The 12,569-nt window shown below is 38.1% G+C and overlaps 1 protein-coding gene across 1 annotated transcript in view; it reads left to right on the top strand.

Annotated features, from left to right (window-relative positions):
• Positions 1-12,569, top strand: part of DOCK2 (dedicator of cytokinesis 2) — a 170,075-nt gene that overhangs the window by 10,162 nt on the left and 147,344 nt on the right. The window contains exons 7-17 of the mRNA XM_009899183.2: positions 644-779; positions 1,619-1,773; positions 2,697-2,778; positions 3,301-3,436; positions 4,003-4,078; positions 5,090-5,166; positions 5,509-5,634; positions 6,423-6,547; positions 9,243-9,341; positions 10,780-10,852; positions 10,928-11,031. Of these exons, the coding sequence (XP_009897485.2) occupies positions 644-779; positions 1,619-1,773; positions 2,697-2,778; positions 3,301-3,436; positions 4,003-4,078; positions 5,090-5,166; positions 5,509-5,634; positions 6,423-6,547; positions 9,243-9,341; positions 10,780-10,852; positions 10,928-11,031 (1,189 nt within the window). The remainder of the gene's footprint in view (positions 1-643; positions 780-1,618; positions 1,774-2,696; positions 2,779-3,300; positions 3,437-4,002; positions 4,079-5,089; positions 5,167-5,508; positions 5,635-6,422; positions 6,548-9,242; positions 9,342-10,779; positions 10,853-10,927; positions 11,032-12,569) is intronic.

A 12,569-nucleotide genomic window follows, 5' to 3' on the forward strand; every position in this document is an offset into this window, starting at 1 on the left:
CCCAGGTAGGAAAAGATAATAATGAAGTTCTCCTGTTTGCAGTTTTGTAACACATGAATATGAGGAGTAGATATGCTGAACTTTCCTTTGCAAACTTCTCCCTGTTATTCCTCTGCTAAGAGTAGATACCAGGGTGAGGTTTCTCATAGCAAGTCACTGTCAGGTGAGACTTGAGTTTTGAACGTTGAAGGGAAATAAAAGAGCAGAAGGAAAAAAGGAATGATTTGTATGAGAGCAAAGGAGAACAGAGCTCAGCAGTTAAGTCCTGGGACTGTGAGAGTAAGAGACCAATAAATGCAGAGGGTAACAGGAAAAACCTATTCATCTTGATTACAAAAGTTATACATTAAGTAGCAAAAATGAGGAAGACTCCTTAAAGTCATTGAACATGGTGAATCTATTTTATGTGTTAGACATGTAAAAGTTTTGGTGACATCACTGAAAGTTCCTAAAATGGTTAAACACTGCACAACACCACAAAAAGCCTCATGGAGTTTAGTTATTTTTCTTCAATCAACTATTGTTGCATGCATTTAAACTTTATTGCTTTAAAACTTAAAGGAGCTATTTGTGCCTCACTGTTCTCACCTTTATTTTTATAGAAGGAAATAACCCTGCCATTATGCTCTTTGTATTTTTGCAGGATACTTGAGCTAGATCTAATAGTTAGAGATGAAGATGGAAATATCTTGGATCCAGATAAAACTAGTGTCATCAGCCTATTTCATGCACATGAAGAAGCAACTAACAAAATCACTGAGCGAATTAAGGAAGAGATGGTAGGAATGACTGGCCAAACATAACGCTTCCTTTGCTAAAATCAAAATGAAGATGCAATACAATGATTGGAGGATGTAACTTTCTATGACAAAAGCTGGTGGAAAATTTTACCTCCTACTGAACTAAAAGATTCTCATTTTTGTGGTTTAAATATTGCTAAGTCTCAAAGAGACTTGGTTGCATTTGTGTGCTGAGTCCAGGCTGTGGGCTAGCCTGGAAGTCTGTGTCTGCAGCTGGTTTAAAAACCATTCCTGGCTTCCTAGATATAAATATGTCTCCTCATTCCATCTGTGGGCTACTCAGCAGGCTGATTTACCTAGTGAATAATTTCTTGTAGTTCAGGCTGTGAACTATGACTAAACAAGGCTCTTATTTAGAAGACATTGTGCCAACACTAGTTGTTCTCTGTGTGTTGCTACTAGTTAGTTGTATGGAGTTGAAGATGTTAAGCTCACTAAAGAGGAACTGAGGAGAACTCAGCATAATCCTGTGGACACCAGAATTTAGCATGCCTAAGCAAAGCTGATGAGTGCACAAATGTAATCTTTTAAAATGCAAAGCAGGTGGATGTACTTCCTTGACATTTTCCTATATGAAATCTGTTCAGGGACCTGTGAGATACTTTTTCTTTTATTCATTCATGAGAAAATAAACAGTAAGTTGACACTTGACAAAAAGAGATGTTAGGCAGTCAAGACATGCCAATAATGCTCATGACAAATCACTGCAAAACAACTTATGAGTAGTTCTCATCAGTGCCACTAAACTGCTTGTAGTGTCTGCCCCTGCCCCATTTTATTTCATGGATCTGGCTAATTATTTTCCTCTTTCTGAGCAGTCAAAGGATCAACCAGATTATGCATCCTACTCCCGGATGTCTTCATCCCCCACCCACAGCCTCTATGTCTTTGTGCGGAATTTTGTTTGCCGGATTGGAGAGGATGCAGAGCTCTTTATGTCATTGTATGATCCACAGAAATCAACAATTATAAGGTAAGCTTGGTTTTGTTGGAAAAGAGCAGCAAAAAGATAGAGCCAAAATGAAGTATCTGAAGGGGGCCTACAAGAAGGCTGGGGAAGGATATCAGGTAGTGATAGGACTAGGAGGAATGGAATGAAGCTGGAGGTGGGGAGATTATGGCTGCATGTGAGGAGGAAGTTCTTCACCATGAGAGTGGTGAAGCCCTGGAATGGGTTGTCCAGGGAGGTGATTGAGGCCCCATCCCTGGAGGTGTTTAAGAGCAGGCTGGATGAGGCTCTGGCCAGCCTGATCTAGTGTGAGGTGTCCCTGCCCATGGCAGCGGGGCTGGAACTAGATGGTCCTTGTGGTCCCTTCCAACCATGACTGATACTATGATACTATGAAGTAAAATAGTTGCTAACAGGTGAGTAATGTAGAGAACATAGATATAGGAAAGGAAGAAAACAAAGAAAAGGGAAGTGTAGACAGAGGTAGTTTCTGGCCACCACTGTAGAATTTCAGGGTAAGGGATCCCAAATATTTAGATAGGTATTTCCTAGACTGAATATTTCAGAATTCTGGAGAAGCCTGAGACCACTTCAAGGTTAAAAGATTATTCTTGATGGAGAATGTTGCAGTGTCTGTAGTAAAATGCTGTAAATGGGAAGGGGACAAACTGGATAAACCATAAATTCAAAGACAGATTAAAATTCTGTGGAGTATTCCCATCAAATACAGTTTCCTCCAGACTGTGTCATATTAAAGTTAGTTTTTAAATGATACTGATGGTATTTTGTATAGCATTCTTCTTGTCTTTTTAGTCTGATACTAGGTTTAAACAGTTACCCCAGATTATTATCTGTGACGTGACCTTTATGTGCTGTGGTTTTTTATGTACTGTGAAAGAGAAGAATTTTTAAATCACATGACAATAAGATATTTATCTTCAAAACAGTGAGAACTACTTGGTGAGATGGGGGAGTAGAGGCTTTCCAAAGGAAATTGATATGCTCAACAACCTTAAAGTAGTGTTCACAGTAAGTGTTTTCCAGTTTTCTTTGTGTTTGCAAATTGGATTGCCTTTTCTGTCTGGTCATTGTCAGAACTTCTGAAGATTGAACAGGATGAAGAAGGAAGCAGAAGGAATCTTAAACACAGAGCAAGATGCCAAACCACTAAGTGCTTTGGGGCCGAGACAATGCTTCATTGTCCTTTCTTTCAATTCAAATCAATTTCAGATCAATTTGCTGCCTCGTAAATTTATTGATGACTTGATTTGTTTATTTTTAGATCTATTGTACCTTTTGATTGCTACTATCATCTCCATTTATTTTACTTTTTTTTTTTTTTTTTTTTTTTCCCAAACTTCAAACTGTCATGTGTTTCATCTTTTCTGGGGGCTCAGTTTGCTTCTGGTTTGTTTGGTATCCTGCCCCTCCTCCCCCCCCCGCCCCGCCGTTGATTACTGAGGCTCAATTAATCATTGGAGGTCCTCTTTGTGTTTTGCAACTTGGTTCTTCCCAAAGTAAAATTGCAATTCTTTTTTGTTTGTATCTTAGGATCTTGGAAATAAAGACCTTAGCAGAGACAAAATTTATTTAGTTTGCCAAATAGTCAGAGTTGGAAGGATGGATCTCAAAGACAGTAACTCAAAGAAATACACACAGGGACTAAGGAGGCCTTTTGGAGTGGCAGGTAACTGATGTCTCCTGTACTGTTTCTGAAGCAGGATCCCAGTGATACTTGCCAACCCTGGATCAAACCACAACATGTTAGAAGGAAAAACAGTTGTATCACCTATCTTCTATATTTAAGTTGTTAATATCTTAAAGTCTGCACCTACACTAGCATTTTATTTCAGGTTAGAAATGTGCTTTGGAATTTAATTTCCTAATAATTGACCCTGCTATGCAGTGTGAACCAAAGCACAGTACCAGAATATGGTAACAGAATTCCTTACAGATGACATGGAACTAATGATTATGTCTCCAGAGCACCACCAATGCACTCTCACACCTGTATTTGCAGGATCAGACCAAAACTCATCCGAAGTAATTATCTCTTCACATGTTTGTAGTGTTGACTTTGCACTAAATGTTCTGCTCCACAAATCTACCCCTTCTGGGCTACACTGCTTGCTAGTGAAAAATCTGTATTTACCTTGAGGCACAAGAACATTAATGCACATTACTCATAGAGAAGAGGAAGTATTTTGTAGTGCTATTATGTTTTGATGATTTATTTTTGTTTTACTCTTCTAGTTATGGATATTACAGATATCATAAAAGGAAAAGCTGAAAGTGATGAAGAAAAGCAGCATTTCATCCCCTTTCACCCGTAAGGCAATCCTAGATATCTTTTTTCTACATACAAAAATATTTCTCTCTTTTTTTTTTGTAACCACCTGCGAAATATCTCAAGAAAAAAAATCTTGGAATAATTTTATAACAGTGTTAATTATTCAAATATCACTTTGAAAGGCATTTATGTAGTGACAAGACAAGGGGCAGTGGTTTCAAGCTGAGGGAGAGTAGTTTTAGACCAGATTTTAGGAAGTTGTTCTTCAGTACAAGGGTGGTGAGGCTCTGGAATAGCCTGCCTGAGGAGGCTGTGGATGCCTCCTCCCTGGGGTAATTCAAGGCCAGGATGGATGAGGCTGTGAGCAGCTGTGTCTAGTCGAGAGGTGTCCCTGCCCATAGTGGGGATGTTGGAGCAGATGATCTCTAAGGTCCCATCCGACCTAAGCCATTCTGTGATTCTATATTTCTATGAATGTAGTCCTTCACACAGCTGGTGCCAGTCCTGGTCAACAAAACCCAAGTTAAATAGTTATATGTACTCAGCAGTAAGTTTTACAAGCATGGATTACTAATAATTTGTGCTTGATTCTGGTTTACATTTGAGACAAATGAGTAAAAATCTGGTTTCCCTTAAAAGCAGCTGAATTGTCATTCATTAACTATCTTTGAAAGAAATTCTTCTAACATTCTAGAAATGTTTCTAATTTCAAAAGTAGCTGAAAAGAATTACAAGTTCATTTGTCAGGCTGTTTTTCAGGGACAGTGGAATGCACTGACATTGTGAGGAATGCATTCATGGTGTACACTGCTACAAATCGATAAGCTTTCATATTATCAGTCTGTCACAAAATGTCTGTGTAATCTTTCTCACTGCAGTGGACACTTAAGCTTAATGTGAGTGGTAGTGAGAGATAATGAAATTATAGAACATCTCATAACAAGGTCAAGTACAGCAAAGAGGATTGAGACTGTTTGTCACTTGTGATCCCAATAGCGTTTGATACATCTAGCACTTGATTTGTAGTAGACATTGTTATTTCTCCTGCAGGGTAGTAGCAGAGAATGACTTTTTACATAGTCTCCTGAGCAAAGTCACTGCATCAAAGGGAGACAGTGGTGGACAAGGTAAGGTAGCTTGTATGTATTTCTGTGTTTTTAAATGAAGTATCAGGGTCTTTTTGTGGAACATCAGTTTATGTTGTTTATAATTTGGAGATAAGCTTTTGTGTTAGAGCTGTAGGACATCATAGAGGTAGGCCAACTCTGAAGCTGGAAGTGAAGAATCTTCAGTTTGTTGCAAAACCTTGGAGATAAATAGCTAAAAGTTTTGGATTCTAGAACTTTTGCTTTCAGCTAAAGGGAGTGGAGGAAATGAATTCTTATCACTGTTTTGGTGGGTAGATGAAGTCATTTGAAGAGATTTACCCCCTCTCCTCCCCTTTTCCCTTATTTTTGTTATCTTAACAGGTCTCTGGGTAACTGTGAAAATGCTTGTTGGAGATGTGATTCAAACTAGGAAGGACTATCCACATCTTGTAGACAGAACCACAGTTGTTGCTAGAAAGCTGGGATTTCCTGAAATAATCATGCCAGGTAGGAATAGCTTTTTCTTTTACTTAGGTTAATGAGCATCAGCTACTGCCTTATTTATTAAGTTCTGCAACTAACTAATGGGTAACTCAGAGGCTATCTGGAATTTATTTTTCATGGTAAGTTTTGTTCCAATATTAGAGGCTTATATAAAACAGTGAAATCCTTGGAAAGTATTTTCTAGCATTTAAACAGAAAAAAAAAAAAAAAGTCAAGACAGTGAGGGATAATCCTAGCTATTTGGACACAGATTTCTTGTCTTCTAAGTAGATTATGCCTTATCTTTTTGGTAATTTAATATCAATAAACATATGACATTCGTTTTTTCGGTCTCTTGATTTTACATTCTGCACCCCTCCACCCCCCCTTAGTTTATGGTAAGACATTTTCCAATTAAAATCACTCAGTCAGCAGAGTTTCTTTTTTAAAAACAAACAACAACTCTCTCAAAAAAAAAAAATCAACAGAAATTATTGTATGTATCTGCCTCTAGAAAAAGAGCTGTGGATTTGGGGGGAAATTCAGTAATGGCATCATCTGACACCAGCAGATGTCAGTGCAGGATGAGAATTACTTCAAGTCACTTCGAGGACTCCCCATTGGTTCGTTTCACATAGTACAATCTTTTTAGCTAAGCATAACAGGGAAGAGCATTTAAGTTCAGATGGAAAAGGAGACATTTTTATCTGTTTCCCTGCAAACAAAAGAGATTCCCTTGTGAATTTCAGTTGACCCTATGCTCTCACGGCTACTTTTATTGAGTCCCCCCACCCTTTCAATTTCTGTTTCAGGAGATATAAGAAATGACATTTATATTACACTGCTGTATGGGGATTTTGATAAATACAATAAAACAACTCAGAGAAATGTGGAAGTGATAATGTGTGTCTGTGATGAAGAAGGAAAAGTGATACCAGTAAGTTTCCTTTTTTTCCCTATGTTGTGGACATAGCAAAATGTCTAATATTATGGTTTTATTAGAGAAGTAAGCCTTTAACTTAAAATTTTTCATAAAATACCATTGTGTAATAACTTGCACTTCCCCCACTTGTGCCATCTTGTGAAATCTTGTGCCTGATATACTTTATGATGGTTGAATTATCATATCTATTGAAATCCTATAAATGTCTTGCATAAAGCTGTAATGACAAATAAGGCTGAATGACCTATTTTTAGCTGTGCTAGGCACAAGTACTGTTTCTGACAATTACTGCATTCTTATTCTAGGGGCTTTCTTGTGGAAATTCCCAGAGGAATGTAATTTGTGCATTAAAATGTCAGAAGTACCATTTCTGGTACACAACAAACCCTTGATATTTGCTGGGAAGACTGTGTCATTGTCCCTTGAATAAAATACACAGCAAATAACTAAATTAGAGACAACAGAGGAGTGTGGACATTGTGCATATGCCACATAAATATTTACAGTGTCTTTTAGCTTGTCTGTTTCTGTTTTGAGTAATTTTTGTCTTTTCCTTCAGGCTTTTTAACACCAGTTAAGTATTCAAGGGGATTTTTGGCCTTTCCTTTTCTGAGCTGTTCAGTAAATCAGCACTGTTATCATGAGGGTGAAATCACAATGACATGTTATAAGATGAAATAAAGATGAAGTAACTCATTGTGGCTCATGCTCTGCTGAAGTATGTTTATGAACTACCATTAAATGCTTGACCTGAAATTTAACTTCAGAGCTTGAGTGAAGAAAATCCTAAACCCATGTAATGCTTAGGGTCCACACAAGGGCCTGTAACCCTGATTATAAAACTCTACCTATACATAGGAAAATACATGACATGACTTGCATGTAGTTAACTCTGTGAAATAAACTTCATCAGCCTCTGTTCTATTCCCAAATAATAGGCTTAAAATACATATACCAAAGCATTCTTACAGCAATAAACCTATGACAATGCGCTAAATCTTGCATTCCGATGCTATTTATGTTCAGTCCTGCAGGCGCACCCTTTATGCAAATACTAGGAGAAAGCTTTGTCACTTTGCCTATGATCTGAAATATAAGTTCAGTTTGTGTTTGCTTTCTGTGAGTAATATGTCTTAGACATGTTTAAGCAACAATTTTGAGGAGTTATTTGAAATGCATTTGAATGCAAGCAATAACAAAAGTGACAGGTTTTCCCTTTAACTTCAAAAAAAGGTAAATGAATACCAATAACCTTTCAGACCCATGAATTTATATTAATTTCAGTGTTTCTAACTATGTAAGCTGTCTCTGTGTAGATATTAGACTAGTTGAAGAATTGTCACTAGATTTACTCTTGCAAGTAAAAGGCCCTTTTTTTCTAAGTGAATGCTGCAGACTACATTCAAAAATGTTGGTGCTTAAACCTGGAAAAATGTCCATTCAGGAAGATGAGACATACCTTTCTGCAGTTAAATCACTCTGACCAGACCTTACAAATCATCATCAGGTATCAACATGACACCCTTCTTGCCACAAGGCATTCTGATGTTTGAAGCAGACTTCAAAGATTCCCCGGATTTTCAGCACCTTTGCAGTAGTTACTGTAGTCTCGCTTTTTCAATTATCAGTTACTCAGCATGTACAATCCTCAACCACAGTCACAGCTGGGAAATACAGATGTGGGCTAAGACTCTTCAAAGACTCACTGACCAAACTCGGTTCCTAGATTACAATAAATTTTGAACTTGATCAAAACTTGTAATCTGCATTAGTTCTAATAGTCGTTAGAAAATGGGAAATTCAAAATGCTGAAAAAATGCAGGCAGGCATACTGTCAGCATGTTTCGTTTGGAAGTCAGCTCTGGTAGGTGGCCAAACACTTTGGAGAGTCTGCTGGAATGCAGCATTTTAAAGTAAATGGAAAAATAAATGGCATAATTAAGCTAGATTATTTTTACTTTGTGTGTTTCACCTGAGATAATGCCTTGGATTTGTCAGCTTGAGAAATCAAGTCTATAAAAGTTCATCTCACAGGTCTTCTTCCAAGCCTCTGTGTACTCCCTGTAAAGTGCAATCTATGGGGTAGGTCCAGTATGATTATGGAAAATGTTTCTTTTCACTGTGTTCAGAGGCTTGAAAAATGTGAGGCCTTCATATTAGCGCTTCTTCTGTTGGTGCTTTCATTATCATTTGGTTTTAAATGATGCCATATCTGTGTCAGGTTTACCAAGCTACAGAGGCACAGCTCAGTGCACTGGCACTGTCCTCCTCCTGATGGATGCTGTGAAGGTGTCTGAGGTGCCATGAACATGCAGCTGAAGGCAGGAAGTGGAGCCCAGGGGCGATGCAACTGCCAGGGCTTGATGTTTCAGGGAAGGTTGTAGCCGCCATAGCTTTGTGCCTCAGGAAGGGCCGCGGCCGCCATGGCTTCATGCCTGTGGGAGGGCCATGGCAGTCACAGCTTTGTGCCTCAGAGAGGGCTGCAGCTGCCGTGACTTCGTGTTTCAGGTAGTGCCATCCCATAGTGGTAACTGTCCCGTGCTAAGGTAAAGCTACCCCCACAGCCTGTGCTGGGAGCAATGGGGAAGGGTAATCTCTGGTACCTTGATGCTTGGGTTAGTTTTGTTCAAGTCCAAAACAATCACTGACATGAGCCACTAAACACTGTTTCTTCCCTTCTTTTTGTAAGAATGCTGTTTGCTTGGGAGCAGGGGACAAACCTGTGAGTGAATATAGATCAGTTCTTTACTATCAGGTCAAACAGCCACGTTGGATGGAAACATTAAAGGTATGGTGTCAATAATTTTCACTTGCTTTTTTCTTTTCACTTTGTGGCTCCTCACACAGAAAAGTTGCACAGCATCAGCTTTTCTTAAAAGATGACTTGGTCCTGAATGCAGCTTGAAGGCTGGAGACTTAATCATGCATCAGTTATTAAAGATACATGATTAGTGAAGCTGAAAATTTGGCCTAGAAAATGATGTTAAGAATTTGTTTAGCAAAACAAATGAGGTCATCTTAGATAACTTCATATCCTGACATGGCTCATCAAAAATGAATTAGTGCATTTATTCATTTGCAGTGAAATGATGAAGATGAGGAGCTTCAATGGCATGATTAGAAAAACCCAAAGCAACAAAATCTACAAAAACCACCCCCCAAATATTATCATTATCAAAGAGGAAAAACTGTCTTATATTGCTTTAGAGACACAATAATAATTATCTAATCTAGCTTTTATGCCTTTGACTGGAAAGTGCCCAGAAGCTTCCAGGAGTAGTTCTTACAAAGGATATTTCAGGCTTGCTAGCAAGAGTGATTTTTATTGAAAGTTATATTGCCATGTATGACAAGCCTGTAATTGTAGGACCAAGGCATGTTGCTGATACTGGGCAGGAAAAGGAGGGGATGGAAGTGTGATTTGGAACAAGGTTATTGTTTTTAAAATATTGCCCCATTTTGGTTTTTGCTTAATATAATAGCTTATTTTTAAAAATATTCTGTAATTCAGGCTTTTGTACAGAATCATTAGCAGTAGATCCTTTTGAAAAGGATCCTTAGTAGTTCATGGGAAGTCACGTTATGCAGTAAGATTTGTAGAGGTAAGATGTGAAGGAACACAAACCGAGTACAAGTCTTTCAAGTTTTAGAACTGCAAACTTGATAATATATAAAAATGCACTTCTTCTGTTGCAGTTAGCCTTTCCTGTTCATGTTTATTATAAATAGGTGTGCTACCTTAAGAATAAAGCAGTCACAAGTTCCCAGGATTCTACTCAAGACTTTGAAACAGAATTTAATCACAAAAATAGAAGTGATTTATTTCGCTAGAATTTTTTTTATCCTTTTCACCTATTAAATCAGTTTTAATTTTTTTGTATATGAAATACGCAAATTTCATAGTTCAGAGGTGTTGCATAATTGTGTGGTTAATGGGGTAAGTAGTAAGACTGCAGTATATTTATTTTCCATCACACAAGCACCTGTGTGTTGAAACTAACTGGGTTCAGTGCTTCATTTCTTTGATGGTGCTTGAGGAAAGGCTAATGGGTAATTGATTATCAGCTACTTCTGCTACTGTGATCAGGCTCAATAGTTTGAAATGGTCTGTGAAAAGGCATTGTGGAACCAGCAGAAGTGGTACTTCTTTATTCTAGAATAGGAGCTCATCACAGGTGAAATCAACTTCTAGCCACCTGGCTGATTGTTTCCTGATTTTACAAAAGGTAGCAGTCCCTATTGAAGACATGCAGAGGATACATCTGCGCTTCATGTTCAGGCACAGATCATCTCAAGAATGTAAGTAGAAAAAATTTGTTTTAGGGAATTTTAATTCATTGATGGATAGTCAGCTGAAAATATTTTGCTTTGCAGCTAAAGATAAGGGAGAAAAGAATTTTGCAATGGCCTACATAAGACTAATGAAGGAGGATGGAACAACCCTTCAAGATGGCATCCATGATTTGCTAGTCCTAAAGGTATTGGATCAATTTTTTCCTGTCTTTCCCCCCCAAAAAAAAGACACCTTTTTTTCACACTGTTGTCTTTGACTGCATTGTTTGTTTCCTTATCCACAGATTAATTTTATTATTCTACCAAAGATAAATATTATGTTTTGCATCTGAACAAAGAAACCTCAATGTAATATGTTCTATGGTCAGTAAACATGGCTCTAAATTTTAAAGATGTTATCAAAGCACAATGAAACACTTGCTCTTCCTATTGTTTTTACTGATGCCTGTGCTTTTGATCTCTAGTACAGAGGAAGCCTAGTACCTGTATCGGTACCATTATTCTTGCTGAAGTGGGAGAAAACTGCTTGTTGTAATTCATTTAGGGTCTTGGTCACAGGAACTATTAGGGAATGTAATCTTAAGAAATTGATTTGACACTGCTTTGGGTAGTTACTCATGTACAAAAGTGAAAGTTTTGGGTATTTGATTTTGGATATGAAGAAGAGTTTTAACTAGTCCTGATTTGACACGGTTTTGACTTCAAACTGAAACAGGAAAGAGATGTTGCAAGATTTGGGTGGTTTAGGTTTTTGGGTTTCTAATTTCCCCCTCCACCCCCCACCCCCTTCTGTAGAATAGAGTCTACCAGAAACTAAGAACTAAAAATAACTTCCAATACAGAATACCAATGATATAGGTATTTCTTAGTCCTCTTTTTAGTAAACTAGTCTGCTGTTATTAATGGCAAGTGAGATGAATGCAGCTAAAACAAATTGTTTAGAATAGAATAAAATAAACCAGGTTGGAAGAGACCTTCAGGATCATTGCATCCAACCCATCATCCAACACGATCTAATCAACTAAACCATGGCACCAAGCACCCCATCAAGTCTCCTCTAAAAACACCTCCAGTGACGGTGATTCCACCACCTCCCTGGGCAGCACATTCCAATGGGCAATCACTCTCTCTATGAAAAATTTCTTCCTAACATCCAGTCTAAACCTCCCCTGGTGCAGCTTGAGACTGTGTCCTCTTGTTCTGGTGCTGGTTGCCTGGGAGAAGAAACCAACCCCTTCCTGGCTACACCCTCCCTTCAGGTAGTTGTAGAGAGCAATAAGGTCTCCCCTGAGCCTCCTCCTCTCCAGGCTAAGCTACCCCAGCTCCCTCAGCCTCTCCTCATAGAGCTTGTGCTCTAAACCCCTCATTGGGGTTTAGCTACCCCAATGAAGATTAACAGTAGTGTATAGCTATTTATCTTCATTGATGACAATACTGATAAATTAGACCAGAAGGAAAATAATGATCACAGTGACTGTGTGGTTAATGTTGATTATGAAATGTCATCTAATTCATTCCTGCATCAATACAGTATTTTTAACTTAAGCATGGATGAGAAATGCTAAACAGACTTGACCTAGTTTATGTTTGTGAGAAATAGACAGATTCTCTGACATATGTTTGCCTCATCTAGTATTAAAAGAAGTCATTGTAAGCTGTGTTTTAAACAGTATACATCTGGCCTCTAAAAAGAAGTAACTTGAAAAGGGAAAACTTTAATCAG

This window comes from Dryobates pubescens, chromosome 16 (assembly GCF_014839835.1).
Source record: "Dryobates pubescens isolate bDryPub1 chromosome 16, bDryPub1.pri, whole genome shotgun sequence".
Lineage (NCBI taxonomy): Eukaryota > Metazoa > Chordata > Aves > Piciformes > Picidae > Dryobates > Dryobates pubescens.